Source organism: Gadus morhua, chromosome 22 (genome assembly GCF_902167405.1).
Source record: "Gadus morhua chromosome 22, gadMor3.0, whole genome shotgun sequence".
Taxonomy (NCBI): domain Eukaryota; kingdom Metazoa; phylum Chordata; class Actinopteri; order Gadiformes; family Gadidae; genus Gadus; species Gadus morhua.
Window position 1 is genome coordinate 6751706 of NC_044069.1, and position 15557 is coordinate 6767262.

Here is a 15557-nt window from a genome sequence, read left to right on the forward strand (position 1 = left end):
AAAAAATATATATACTTAAGGTTAAATTCTTCTGATTAGGTTAGTATCTTTTAGCTAATTTATCAGCAATTTCATTGCCATATATTCCATGGTGGGCTGGAATCCAACAGAACTGAATAACTAAACCAAGGCTTATAATATTTAAAAGAAGATGCTTTACCTCTATCACCAAATCTTCACGTATTGAATTATTTGTTATAAAACTTAGTATCTACAACCCATCTAAGAGCGGTTATTATTGTGGCCATCTCGATTGAGTATACTGATAAAGTCACCCACTCTATATCCATATCCTTTTTCAAATTCTGGAATATATATGCCAATACCACATTGTCACATTGAGTTAATGGAAGTTAATTCGGAATTTAATTTAATTCGGAAGTTAATGGAGCCGTGCACTTCAAAATAGGTCCATAGCAAGGAGCCGTTTGTTTCAGTACGGCTCCTTTCAGCTGCCCACCCAACATCAACTGCTAATAAAACGCTTGAGGAGGCGTTTTGAAAAGAAAAAACTTACATTTTTTTAGAACAGGGTAGAAAGATAATTATGAGCCTTTGATTGATATCCAGACATTTTTTGCGGAGACACAATCCTGTTCCCCACTTGTATTGGAGTGGACGGCGATATCTACTTCTGGGCCACATGAAATGACGGACCCCCGTCCACTCCCAGCTAAAACAGCTGCAATACCAGGTTTGGCCTCTGAGCACGGGTGGATTGCGGAAGTATATGCCTATCCTGGGGGCCTGGTTCCAAATGCGGGTGTGGTGACGTATATCATATGCGGCGAGAGCAGCGAAGAGCTGTAGTTCACAAAGCGACCTCACATAAAACCTAAAGCTCAGTGCGCCTCCGGATGGCCGTAGCGAGGGGAGCTGGTTTGTTTACCGGCGTTGCTATGGTTTCCGGTCTTGTGTGTTCCAACGGTTTATTAGGTAGGCCTATCTAATAAATGATGTCTTCGTGCGCGCCTATCATGATGATAGACTCGACGACTTTGGTTGCGACATGTCCCCCCTTAATCGACGCCTATGATCACACGACTCGCGTTAGAACCATGCAGAATCCTTTTAAATCTGACCGCATTTCACCGCAGACAGAGCAGAGCGCAGTGAGGTCACCGACGGCCCACAGACACAGTAGTAACTGCTGTCATGCCATCTACATTGCTCGGTACAGTAAAAAAAACCTTTTGCACCGACATGACTTCATGGTGCAATCAAGTGCACCTCTTTAGACTCAGCCATGTGTACTCGAATGTCCACGAAAATTTTTCAGAGGGGAAAGATTATTTTACCTTGTTGAAATACACACTTGTTTTACCAAATATGCATGCATTGCTATGCAGGCAAATATAGGAAATTCATAAAATAATTAAATCATAGTTTTTTAACATGTCCCTAGGTACCTCTGGATGATTTTCTGTACAGTTTATTTTATTGTATGAAGTTTTATTGATTTAATGATAATACTGATTACACAATTCGTAGTATAATGTATATTAAATGTATACATGCAGTAATATATTACTATATAGGCAGATACAACTCCCTCTCCCTTCCTCCCTTCAACGCTCACTTGATCACAGCAGAGCATATCAACAAACTAAAGGAGGTCAGAGTTCAAATACCCTAAACTTATGAAAACAATACATTTCTCAATAATCTCTCCCTTCCACGCCTGTCCTACCCCTCCCTACTTACCACTTACAAACATTGTTGTAACACAAACACACTGACACACACACCTACACACACACACTTCTACAAGTATGTGGAAGGCAGCATGAAGAATGTACTAAGAAAGAGTCTATGGTTTAAAATTTCTAAAGATAATGTATATATTAGATATAGGTTATTGTATAGCTGCTGTAACTTTAATATAGCTATAGCTATAACTGCTCCTCCAACCTCTATCTTTTTCAATCAGTTCAATTCAAGTAGCTTTATCGGCATTGGAAAAAACTATCTCCAAATAAAAAATGACAGATTAGCACTTTGTATGTTCGGAAGGGAGACACAAAAATCTCCCGTGACTCCCCAGAAATTTGTCACAAAACAGCAGACTCAAATAATAGGCTACAGATAAGATATAAGAATTCATGTTTTTGAAAAAACCTACTATAAATTTACTCTTTTCATTGTCAATTAAGTTTTTAAAAATGCTCCCTCAACTGATGGAATACTCTGTGTCTTTAAAAAGGACACATTATTAAATATTCATTATTTCTTTCCGTAGCACAATTTCTCCTCCATAGACCCATGCTGTTTGTCTAGTTGTCTAAGGATAATAAAGGATACAATTAAGACAAACATCCTGTAACTGGATATATCACTTTCAGTGTTTATTTACATTTCTTATGGCGGTAAAATAATTTTTCGCTGTTGAACTATAAATACTCCATTTTAAACAAGGCCTGATAACCAATTTTATTAAAATACATCCTTCAAACCTTTTTTATAACGTAAAAGAAAAAAATCCGGTTAAAATAGTCTCGTTTCCGATTTTTCAGTTAATAAAACATGCAAAGGCAAAAAAATATAATATGTCAAGCAACTGCTGTATATTCATAGAATGTGATGCTGTATGCAGGAAAATCTGACATAAAAAAAAGACACATAAGCTGGTAAAAACAGATACGGAATCGGTTGCCAGGGTGACGAAGCTTTGCAATTTTTCCCCAAATTACGCAAACCGACCCCATTCCAGCACTCTGTCTTCTTTACAGCAATAAACAGTAAGTCAAACCATAAAACAATCAAGATATTTTTCTCGAAGAGGAAACACAAAAAAAAAAAAAACACAAATACCGAAGCAAAACTGTGATACGGATTAAAACACATTACATATAATATACACATTCAAACCATGTGAAGCCCTGTGCAAATCTCGATATTATTATTTTGACAGTGAATCTAGTTGCTATTGTGTTTAGATATGAACAGCCATGGCTGCAGGGAAGCGTAGCCGATTACACTTGACCATTGGTGGCGTGCTCATCTTTCAGTCATGCAACGAGCGGTTTACACCTCCGCCATCTCTTCTGACTTTCACCGTGTTAGTAAAGACTCTAGTTTATGAGGCACTTAGCATGGCTACAGCCTACCGGAAGCAGTTCATTTTTGTATTTTAATGCATTCAGATAAAAACACAGGATTAGATGTAACATTGAAAATTAACGACAAAACTCGGTAAGGATCTCGTTAAAAGTGAAAAAGAAGGACGCTTTGCGGTGGAGATGTCCCTGTGTAGTGTGGGGATTCAGTCTGGGCTTCGGTCCGAAACAAGGCCTCGGCAAACAGGGTTTAGTGGAAGACAGCGGAGAAGAACTCTGGAGGAAGCATCTGAACAACCAGAGGATGGGAGTAGACAGAACAGTAATGAATCACACCAAACACTCAAAAGGCAGAACAGAACAGTATCATGAAAAAAAATCTTTGGTTATTCCTCTGCTACTTACATATTCAGGGGGTCGTGAAGTCAGGGATGTGGCATGTCTGTGGCAATCTTGATGATTGATAAACAGTTTTTGGCGACCTGGTGATTTTCTTCATGGTTGTGATGAGAGTGGTTTCCTTGTAATCCAGCGGTTAATTGTTGTTTATGTTGTCCGTTGTCTTTTTTGGTTCCAATTTGTTCTTGATGAGCAATGGAACATCCTCAGCATTTTGTTCAAGTTGGTTGGGCTAGGACGTAGAATTTCAGACTTTCTCTGCTCTGCAGATTGGCCTCCCATCTTTCTTTCTTTCACGATTAATACTCATTATAAATACACATGTACATAGCTCTGCTCAAACTGATTTCTCACGCAGAATTCCATGATCAGCATTTCAAAGCAATAAATGGATTATGGAGGTTTTTGGTTATATAATATGGCTGAAGAGAGCCCTCGTATGCTTGGAATTTTCCGAAAACACAAAAAATGTAAAAGCAAACTTTAAAAAATAAATGGAAGCTTTGTGATAAGTGCTCGTACATCAGGGAACAAATATCACTACATCTTCTTTGAATGTAAGTCAGAGTTTTAAAAACTTGTCAGTTCTTGAAAGACTATTCCTCAATAACTACAATAGCTCCTATCCCATTCCAGCCAAACACAGAGCAGAGTGAAGCCATTGTCATTGTATGTAAAGTGAGGATTAAGATAAGCACTGGGGTTGTAATGTGGCTAACATATTCTCAACTGAGAACATTTCCATTCTGTGCCAGATATCAGTATCGGCGACTATAGCTCGGAGAGCTGTAGGAGGCGGAGGACGAGGAAAAGGTGGTGCTGAAACTGGACCCTGTTGCATCAAAACTGCCTCTTCTCGAGCCAGACCTGGAGCCTGTCCTTGAACCGGTCCGTGAACCTGAGGCTGACCCAGACCCGCTAACACTGTAGGGACTGTAAAGGCCTTTGCTTGACTGAGAAGATGCTTCCAGTAGTCGTAAACCAGAGCCTTCTTCTACCATACTTCGATCCAATGCATCCTTGTAAGAGATCTTCAGCTTGGTTTTGGGGCATGTGAGATACTTGGAGTACGCGCTCACATCTCTGAGTTTCGTTGCAGTGCGTGTGTCCAAGGTACCCTTTTTCAGGGCATCATCTATGGAGACTCTGCCGGTTATTTCTGGCTCAATCAATCCACCAGTTAGATATTGAACTTCGAGGAATCGTTGACCGGCCTCGTAGTACAGCCAGCCTTTCTTCAGCGCTTGGGCTGCTGACATCCTGGTTTTGGTCCTGGGATCCTCAAAGCCATTGTAAGCCTTCTGAGCCAGATTGATGCGGTCCACCATGATCTTATCAACAAGGCCCTCGTTCATTGCGTCTGTAACGGCGTACTTCTCACCGGTGTTAGGGTCAATGATGCCTCCTGTGCAGGCCTGGGCTTCCAGCAACCGTTGACCTGTGATATTGTCTACAAGGTTCCTGTGAATGGCCTCTGTGATGGACACCTTCTCCAGTGTGTCTGTGTCCAGGATACCAGCGACTGGGCCGGTCTCCTCTGTCGGGTCATTCCAGGTAACGGCTGGGGTTTTTATCACGGGCACTGGACTATTGGAGTAAGACGAAGTGGAGCCAAATGACGAAGAGCGAGACCTGGCACCACTCATGTTTCCAGAGAGCATGTCGGCAAACTCTGTGATGGACAGGCTTCCGGCCCGGTACTGATCCAGAGCCGACTTGTCGATGAGACCCTTCAGTATGGCGTCGTCGATATCATACTGTCGCCCTGACCGTCTGTCAATGATGACCGACTTGACCACTCCATCTGACTGGGTGTTTGTAATTTCCTCCCATTCACACTCCTGCTCTGCCAGCTCCTGGTAGGTCTGCTGGTCGATTAGTCCCTTCTGATACGCCTCGTACACCGTCATCTCCTTGCCCGTCTCGGGATCGACGATGACCACCCTGCGTTTGCGCACGGATGACTTGGAGGACGTCTTCCTCTCGCGCTTCTTTTCTTTCATCAGCAGGAGGGCTAGGCCGGTCTCTGGGTCAATCATGCATCTCTCCATGAGCTGCAGGTAGGTGAGATTCTCCTCTGTGTTGGGGTCAAAGAAACCTTTGGTATCATCCGACGGGTCGGTGAGAATTTCGTTCATCTCTTGGTCGAAGAGGCCGCGTTCATACGCCGCTTCAACAGGCAGGCGATGGCTCTGCTCTGGGTCGATGATTCCCCCGGTAGCAATCTGAGCCTCCAACAGGCGAATTCCATGATCCTTTAGGATGAGTCCCTTCTTCATGGCCTGGAATAGTGAAATGACCTTGCCGGAGTAGGGGTCCTTGTAGCCTGTTACTGCACGCTCAGCAGATAGTAGTTTGTCCTTAAACTCTTGGCCTACCACTCCCATTTTGACTGCATCTTGTACGTTGAGCTTCAGATTCTTTATTGGATCGATGACGTATCCCGTGGCGGCTTGAGCTTCTAGAAGCTCAAAGGCGGTTCCTGGTCTGATCATGTTCTTCTTCATCGCTTGGTAGATTGACAGGCGATCCTTACTAGATTCCACATAGACCCCAGCGATGCAACTGGTTCCCTCCAGGAACTTCTTCAGGGCTCGGCTGACCTCTTCCACCGAGATCAAACCCTCCATGAGGTCGTCGTACATCTTTTGGTCGATAATCTGAGAGCGAAGGAGCTCGTCGATGGTGATCTGCTTTCTGAGACCTTTGAAGAGAAGGTTCCTGTCTGCCAGGGACAGCAAACGCAAGCCACTCTCTTTATCGGGTTTGCATCTTTTCAACAGCTGGCCATAGGACTGTTTCTCATCGGTGGTGGGATCAGTGTAACCACGCACGTCGCCGTTAGGGTCTGTTATCTTGTCGTGCGTCTCCTTGTTGATGTATCCACGTTGCATGGCAACATCTATAGGGAGATGGAAGTAATATTCGGGATCCAACAACCCACCGGTCGCAATCTGTGCCTCCAAAAGCCTGAGGGCATACTCTTCAGGCACAAGATCCTTTTTCACGGCCTGGAAAAGAGAAATAACTTTCCCGCTGTATGGATCCTTGTAACCCGTCACTGCCCTCTCTGCAGAGAGAAGTTTGTCGTGGATTTCAGGACCAACAAGTCCTTTGCGAACCGCCTCATCGACCGTGAGAAGTTCATCTTTCACTGGATCAACCATGAATCCTGTCGCTGCTTGGGCTTCGAGGAGGTTGAGGGCAATCTCAGGGCTTATGAGTCCTCTCTTCATTGCCTGGTAAATGCTAATTTTAGGAGGGTTGTCTGACATGATTCCAGCAATGCAGCCAGTACCGAAAAGATACTTTTTCACTGAGGGCGTCTCCATGACCTCACGTGGTGTCAGCTTCTCTTGCTTCAGCAGGTTGTAGGTTTGCAGGTCAATAATTCTAGCATTGTACAGGTCTTCGATAGTTACTCTTCTCCTTATAACATCGCATGACATGCTTTGCTCCGTCCTCAGAACTTCCCTTTGTTCGATGATTTCGATGATGATGATAAGCATCCTGTCCTTTGAAATTTTCCCTGAGCGATATTGTTCCAAAAGACGGCGCCTTTCCTCTTCGGGAAGCATATTAGAGCCCATGACATCCCACAACGTCATCGATTTTCCGGCCCCACCCTCCTGAGGAATATCAATTTCTGTGTTTGCTAGCTCAGCCTGGGCTTGCTCCTCCGTGTACTGATAAGACGTTTCAGTTGGTGCAGGAACTTCAGCCTTTGTCAGACGCAGGTAGCACAGGCCAGAATCAGGATCTCGTGTAGATTTATCTAGCAGCTGCTTGTAGGTAACACTCTCGTTGGTGTTGGGATCAATGAAGCCTTTGACGTCACCTGAAGGCTCACTAAAGGATTTTGCCATCTGTTTGTTGAGACAACCACGCTGAATTGCCACGTCAGTGGGTACACGATGGCTGCTGACTGGATCAATGATACCACCCGTGGTCAACTGAGCTTCCAGAAGGGGAATGGCATGCTCTCGTAGGACTAGTTCCTTCTTCATGGCTTGGAACAGAGAGATCTTGTTGCCGGTGTATGGGTCTTTGTATCCGGTCACAGCTTTTTCGGCTGAGAGAAGCCTTTCATGAAGCTCTGGGCCAACAACTCCTTCCTTTACAGCGTCGTCAACGGTAAACTTCTGATTTTTGATAGCATCAATCATGAAACCTGTGGCAGCTTGGGCCTCCAGCAGTGAAAGCCCAGTGCTTTGTTGTAAAGTATTGTTTTTCATTGCTTGGTAAAGGCTTAGTTTCTCTTTTGATTTCTCCATAAGGACACCAGCGATGCTGTCTGTTCCTTGCAAGTACTTCTTCACCTTGTCAGTGTCACTCACTTCTTTAGGTTGCTTCTTGCCCTCTTGGAGCTGATCAAATGTAGCCTTATCAATGATGTTGGCATCAAATAATGAGCTTGCAGTGACAGATGAGCGAATTCCCTTAAAGCAGGTATTTTCTTTTGCTACCTCCTCTCGTTCCTCAACCATAGTAACAACAAGGGTAATCAGCCGTTCAATGGTCACGTATCCCGTTCTGTACTGTCGAATCAGCTCTATTCTTTGCACCTCGGTGATGTACTCAGAGTTGATGATCTCCCAAATTGTGACTTTTCTTCCCTTGAAGGGTCCATAATCTAGTTCCATGGTGGTATGGTCCAAAGCCTCCTGAGTTTTAGCTTCAGTCATCTCTTTCGACTTGATTGCTTTTTTGGAAGTAGAGGACAGTGGAAGTAAAGGAAGCCCAGTCTCTTTGTCCTTGATGCATTTCTTCAGCAGCTGAGCGTAGGATGCCTCTTCCTGTGAGTTGGGATCGTAGAACACTTTGGTTTCATCCGTGTTTTTGTTCAGGCTGTTGCTCATTTCGTCGTTGAAGTATCCCCGTTTGCAGGCAACCTCGTGAGGAATACGATAGCTTTTAACAGGGTCAATCACTCCTCCGGTTGAGATCTGTGCTTCAAGCAGACGAATGCCGTGGTCTTTCTTTATAAGGCCCTTGGTCATGGCTTCGAACAAAGATACAGTCTTCCCCGTGTATGGGTCTTTGTAGCCATTGACTGCCCTTTCAGCAGACAGAAGTTTTTCATGAAGCTCAGGACCGACAAGCCCTGACTTAACGGCTTCATCTACGGTGACTTTCTCATTTTTGACCGGGTCAATTATGAATCCAGTCGCTGCTTGGGCTTCGAGAAGATTCACTGCGGTGTCTGGTGACAGAAGCTCCTTCTTCATAGCTTCATAGAAAGGCATTTTCTTCTTGTTTGATTCGTTCATCACCCCTGCGATGCTGTGTGTTCCTTTAAGTGCCTTCTTGACTGAATCGCTTTCAGAAATTTCCTTGACCGTTATCTCTCCGTTGCTTAACTTGTTGAACACGTCTTTGGTGATGACCTTGGCTTCCAAAAGTTCACTGGAAGACACTTGGTTCCTCAGTCCTTCAAAAACATTTTCATTCTTCTTCTCTTTGTCTTCCATGACAGTAATGACAATTTTAATTATCTTTTCCACTGTGATTTTTCCAGTTTTGTACTGACGAATCAATTCCCTCCTTTGTTCTATAGTGAAATATTCAGAGTTAATGACTTCCCAAATAGTGACTGTTTTACCTTTGAATCTCCCGAAAGGCACAGTGACATTAGCCTTGCTGAGTAAATCTTGAGTCTCTTGGTCTGTGTATGTGGACTCACTTTGAGCTGCTCTCTCCGTTACTGGAAGGACCAACAGGCCTGTTTCTGCATCCTTAGAACACTTATCCAGGAGCTGTGTGTAAGTGAGATGCTCCTGAGTGCTAGGATCAATGAATAACTTGCAGTCCTCACTTGGCTCAGTGAGTTTCTTATTCATTTCTTCATCAAACTGACCCTGGGTGTAGGCCAATTGAAGAGGAACTCTATGACTGTGGACAGGGTCAATAATTCCTCCTGTGGCTAGCTGTGCATCCATTAGTTTTACAGCTTGGTCCCTTTCAATGAGTCCCTTCTTCATAGCCTCAAAGACAGAGATCTTGACCCCGGTGAAGGGATCTTTAAAGCCGGTGGCTGCTCTCTCTGCCGAGAGCATCTTGTTATGGAGTTCAGGGCCTATGAGCTCTTCCTTTACAGCCTCATCCACAGACAACACTTTGTTTTTGAGTGGATCCACTATGTAACCAGTAGCCGCCTGAGCTTCCAAGAGCATTTCGGCAATGTTGGTTTCAATCTTCTTCTCTTTCATGGCCTGATAGACACTCATTTTCTGTTTGGATGGGGTTAATATGGCCCCAAGACAGTTCTGGCCCTTAAGACATGATCTAACCTTATCCGTTTTCCCCAATTCTTGCGCAGTGACCTTGCCTTTCTTCAGTTTGTCAAACTCCTTTTTGGTGAGAACACCAATGTCATGGAGTCTTCCGGCTGGAACCTTCTCCCTGATTCCATCGAAGGCTAAATGTGAATCCATATCCTTCTTGGCGCTGTCCAAATCGTCTGAGCCGTTGAACACTTTCTTGGTGGTATCCACGGTTACAGCAACAATCTTCTCTTGAGGGACACCAGCTTGACCAGTGGTCACCTTGGTCTGCGATGGTGCTGGTTTTGGAGCAACCTCGAGCTCATGCAGTTTCTCCTTGAGCTTCTTGTTCTCCTCCGCCAGAGTCTTCTCTTGATCAAGACGCCTCTTCTCAAGCTCCTCCATCTCTTTCTGTTTCTTTTTCATCTCGTCCTCTGCGTTCTTTTGCTTTTTCAAGGCGGCATCCATGGCGGCCTGAAGCTTCTTATTCTCCTCTTCCATTTGCTTCTGCTGACGTTCCTGCTCGTCCTTCAGGGCCTTGGCCTTTGCCACCTCATCAGCAAACTGCTTCTCAAGCTTATTCTTCTCCTCTTCAATGCCCTTCTCTCTCTTGAGCAGCAGCGCCTTCTCCGTTAGGAACGACTGCTGGAGACTCGTCGTCTCTTGCTTGATTTGCTCCCGCTGAGCATCGGCCATCTGTGTGCCAAAATAAGAACAAAATACAACAGTGAGATATTAATAAACATCTATTTGATTTTATTAAAGGATATGGCGATTGGAAATGCCAGAAGTAAACAACATATCATGCAATGCGTACATTGCATTAAATTGCATTTAGAATAAGCAAATATTTCTGTGCTAAAATATGTGAAAACTCCATGGTTAATACATTTATAAAGGGAATCGTGACTACCAAAGATACTTTCAAGTTTTTGTTAGAACAGCATGTAAACCTATATTCCATACCTTTTTAGATTTGTTTTGAAGTTCCTCTGCCTCCCTTTTCAATTGCTCCCTCTCCTTTTCAAGGTCGGTGATGGCTTTCCGCAAGTCATCGGCCTCCTTGGTGCTCTGCAGTCTCTGCACTTCCAGCTTCTCCACCACAACCTTTTCCTGAGCGAGCGATTCTTTCTGCTGAAGTTGAACTCTTATTGTCTCGGCCTGAATCTTGAACTTCTTGGCCTCCTCCTCAGCCTTCGCCTGGGCTTGGCTGAGCTCCCTTACCCTCAGTTTCAGTTTCTCGGCCTCCGCTGAGGCATCGAGCTGCCTCTTACGCTCTGCCTCGAGGGATTTCTGGAACCCTTCGGTCTCCTCGTCCAGGCGCCGCTGCATCAGTTTTTTGTCCTCCAGTAATTTCTGAGCATTTTCCTGTGCCTCGTTCTTCTGTTTCTGGAGCTCCACTGCCTGTGCTTTCAGTTTGGTAGCCTCTTGGATCGCCTGCATCTTCTCTTTCAGCATCTTCTCCGCAAGGGCCCGCTGTTCGGCAAGGTCCGCCTCCGCGATCTGCCTCAGCCTCGCCGTTTCCTGAGCTTCCACGCTAAGCATGGCGGCCTCCTCTGCGAGGCTCTTCATCTTCTCGGCTTCCTCCGCAAGGAATTTCTGCGTGCCGTCTTTGTCCTTCTTCATCAGACGCTTATTTTCCACCTCTATCTTCAGCTTGAGTTTCAACAGCTCCTCCATCTGGCTCTTGACCCTGGTGAGCTCCTCTTCCACCAGGGCTTTTTGTTTGACGGCATCGCTGACCTCGGCCTTGAGCCGCTGCAGCTCTTCATCCAGGACAGACTTCTGCTTATCGGTCTCATCTAGTCGAAGTTTAACCTTCGTCAACTCCTGCTCAACGACGGACTTCTGCTTGAGTGTTTTCTCTGCATGTTTTTTGTGCTTGGCCATCTCAGCGTCTGCCTGCTTTTTCTGTTCCAGAGCTGCTGCCTCGGCCTCTGCCCGCTTGGCGGCCTCCTGTTCTGCCTCCTTCCTAAGTCTCTCTGCGTCCTTTTGAGCCTCAGCTTGTTTGGCAGCCTCAGCCTCTGCAGCCTTCTTCTGCTTTTCGGCCTCTTCGGCTTTCTGCCGAAGTAACGCAGCCTCCTTTTCAGCTTTCTTCTTTGCCTTTTCCGCAGCCAGGGCAAGTTTCTTGGCGTTTTCATACTCCTCTTTCAGTTTAGCCTGTGCCAGAGTGTCCTCTTTCTTCTGGTTTAGAACATCCTGTGCATTCAGTTCTGCAGCAGTGCATTTCTGTGCAGCCTCCTTTGCCAGGACGATCTGTTTCTCAGCCTCTTTGTCTGCCTGTTCCTTCTGCTTTTTCGCTTCGGCGGCCTTCGCCTTGAGGCGTTCAACCTCGTCCTGAGCCACTTTACGTTGTCGAGCTGCCTCTTGCTCTGCGGCGGAGATCCTCTTGACCTTCTCCTCTGCCTCTTTCCTCTTCTTCTCTTCCTCGGAAGCAAGCTTCTTCATTTTGTCTGCCTCTTCCTCGGCTTTGAGCTTGCTCTTTTGGCTCTCCTCCGCAATGGTCTTCAGCTTGTTTAACTCCTTCTCCAGGTCTAGCTTGCCCTTTGAGGCCTTCTCAAAGTTGATCTTAAGGATGTAGATCTCCTCTTCGACCACCTTTCTCTGGTGAATGGTTTCTTCCACAATCTGCTTCTGCCTCACAAGTTCAGAATCAGAAGAGGTCTTCAGCAGTATGATCTTCTCCTCTATGTCCTGCTTGTGTTGAGATGCCTGGTCTTCCAGCAACTTCCTCTGATAGGCCTCCTCCTCTGCTTTGCGTTTCAGCCTTTCATTCTCTGCTTCTTTGTCCTTCAGGGCGATCTCCGCTTCAGTCTTCAGACGAGTCGCCTCGTTTATAGCGGCCAGCTTCTCCTTGAGTATCTTCTCAGCCTCGGCCCTCTGGCGAGCGGCCTCTTCCTCCGCCACCTGCCTCTGCTTCTTGGCCTCTTCTGCCACGGACCTCAGCCGGGCTGCCTCTTCTGCCAGATGCTTCATCTTCACCACCTCCGTCTCGAGCAGCTGCTTGCTTTTCTCGGTGCTGGACATCGACTCGGACACCGCCTTGTTCTTCAGCGTGAGGAGCTCGTCCATCTCGCCTCGGACCTTGGCCAGCTCGTCCTCCAGCTGTTTCCTCTGGTTCTGCGCAGAGTTCACCTCGTTCTTGAGACGCTGAAGCTCGTTGTCCAGAAGGGTCCTCTGTTGCTCGGCGTGCTCAGAGTCAGCCTTGAGTCGGATGCACTCCTGCTCCGCAGACAGTTTCTGTTGGGCAGTTTGTTCCGCCAACTTCCGCTGTTTCTCCAGCTCCTTCTCTGCGTTGTCCTTCTGCTTGAGCGCCGCCTCCTCGGCCTTGGCCTTCTTCTTGGCGTCCTTCTCGGCGTCCACCTTCTGCCGCTCCGCCTCCTCCTGGGCCTGGCTCTTCTTGAGGGCCTCCTCCTCGGCCTGGAGCCTCAGGCGCAGAGCCTCGTTGGCCTTCTGCCGCCACATCTCCAGCTCCTTCTCGGCATTCTCCCGGGCGTTGTTGGCCTCCTCCTGCTGCTTCTTGAGCAGCTCGGCCTCGCCCTGCAGCTGAAGAACAGTGCCCTGCTCCCTCTTCAGGGACTCCGCCAGTCGGGTCGCCTGCTCGTCGAACGCCATGCGCTTGCTCTGCAGTTCCGTGGCGGCGCTCTTTTGGGCCACCTCCTCGACCAGCATCACCTGCCTCTTCTTCTCCTCCTCCGCCTGTTTCATACGCCTCTCCGCCTCCTCCGCTTGCATTTTGAACTTCTGCAGGTCGTCCATGGCCTTCTGCTTCTGCTTGGAAGCTTCTTTCTCCGCCTCGGATTTGCGCTTGAGCTCCTCCTCTGCGTTCTTCTTCTTCTGCGTCTCCTCGGCCACCTGCTTCCTCAGCCTTTCGGCCTCGTCCTGCGCGGCTTTGCGTAGCTTCTCCGCCTCGTTGGCCATGTTCTTGAGTTGGCCCAGCTCCCCTTCGGCGGTGGTCTTCTGCCTTATGGTGGTCTCCAGCTGGAGCCGTATGATGTGGATCTCCTCTTCGATCTTGGTGCGACTCAGCAGGGCTTCCTCCACCTGCTGGTTCTTGGCCTTGATCTCCTGCTCTGAGAGGCTCTTGAGCTGGTGGAGCTCCACCTGGATGTTCTGCTTCTGCTTCTCCGCGTCCACGGCCACGTCTTGCCTGCGGTTCACCTCATCGTTCATCTGTTGTTTCAGGGCTTGGGCCTCTTGCTGGGCTTTGGCCACGGCTTTGGCGTGGGCGTCGGCCAGCTGCTTCTGCTTCTCCAGCTCCGCCTCCATCTCGGCCAGCTTCCTCTTCTCCTCCTCCTTCAGCTTCTCAGTGGCTTTCTGCATTGGTACAAGCAAAGAGAGGGCACATTGGGGAAAGACAATATTAGGAATGACATAGAGATATTAGGGTTAGGGTTCCTTCACAGTAAGCCGTCACGTACAAATGTCCAATATATGAAAATTACGGAAACGGCCAAAAAACAATAAACGACTAAAAGTTTATACATATTAAGTTATACTTCATTTGAGACACATACGGGATGATCCTCACGTCAAGACAAAACACACACCTGGAACCACAAATCACTTCATGCAAGAGATATTATATTAAATATTTTCCGATATAAAAGCATTTTTTATCACTTGACATCTCCTTTATTTATCATGTATATATCTTCACTTGACAGTGCAAATATCTGACATATGGAACTCTCTTTTCTTATAATACGTTTTATTGAAGAATGAACCTCTGGAACTTTACGATTAAAATAATTGTTGTAACTGTACGGTTTAAAAGTTTATACTCAAACAAGCTACTTTGAATATAAGTATGAATCTTTTAATTGTTAAAAGGCACACTTCCCTTTGTCTCTGAACCTATGGTTTGGGCATGAACGTGTTACTCTTCATCTATCCAACTTTATATCATCAGGTTGAGGATATGAAAAGTATTTGGAAACAGATAAGCAGGAAATAAGCTGCATGCAAAGAGGTCATGGCTGGGGTGACAGTGACAGTTGGAATGGAAAGGGAAGCCACTGCAGACAAAGACCTTCTTTGATAAACCATACTGTAGCAGGTATATAATATAATACACATGACATGACGTCACAGATGGTTTGGTGGATTAGGTAAACAAGAGATGCGAGTATGGATGGTTCAGTGTATTTTCAGTATATGGAATTCCTAAAGGGAAGATTTAGAATTCACCGGAACCTATCCTACTTTATACAAATAAAGTAGCAAGCGGGTAAATGGATGGTCGAATGGTCTATTCTATCTAATGATAGAAGACAAGAAGTAAAAAAATGTCAGCCAATTGTTACAGAGCATGTTCTTGCAGTAACCCTAAATATATACTGTATATATATTTATAAATATATATTTATTATTCAGATAGGCTCCTTTGAATCCCCAACCTTCTCTTCAAACAGGGACCGCAGGTCTGATGTAGAGAAAGATGGTAGAGGGCTTTTATTTTGTTAATACCTGCCGCTTAGGGGTTTACTCATGTCTTTAGCGCCCAAACATGACTAACATTCATCATGACAAAGCACTGGCAAGCAAGGGAAGCAAAGAAGATACCATGTTAGAAAGTAGAGGAGAGGGGGGTAACTGAAAGGCTCATCAGGAAGGTACAAGTACATTTGAAGAGAAGCCTCGACACCTATACTTTAAAGAGTAACCAAATACTGAAATTTCATAGAAGTTTCATCTTTGTATTATTATTGCCTCAAATGAATGGCAATGAATCCCAATGACCACACAAGATGATGAGGAACAATGAGGACTATCCATTCATTAGAGACAATGCTATTCATTACATATCAATTATACAATCTTCCAGAGTTTGGTCACT

General features: G+C 45.8%; 1 protein-coding gene across 16 annotated transcripts in view; it reads right to left on the reverse strand.

Annotated features, from left to right (window-relative positions):
• Window positions 1-2320: 2320 nt before the first annotated feature.
• The window catches only part of pleca (plectin a), a 101909-nt gene continuing 88672 nt past the window's right edge, over window positions 2321-15557 (reverse strand). For all 16 annotated transcript variants that reach the window (XM_030346872.1, XM_030346857.1, XM_030346858.1 and 13 more), the window contains 3 exons: window positions 10685-14035; window positions 3462-10414; window positions 2321-3345 (listed from right to left, as the gene is read on the reverse strand). In XM_030346872.1, coding sequence (XP_030202732.1) covers window positions 4214-10414; window positions 10685-14035 — 9552 coding nt within the window. In that variant the 3' untranslated portion in view covers window positions 2321-3345; window positions 3462-4213. The remainder of the gene's footprint in view (window positions 3346-3461; window positions 10415-10684; window positions 14036-15557) is intronic.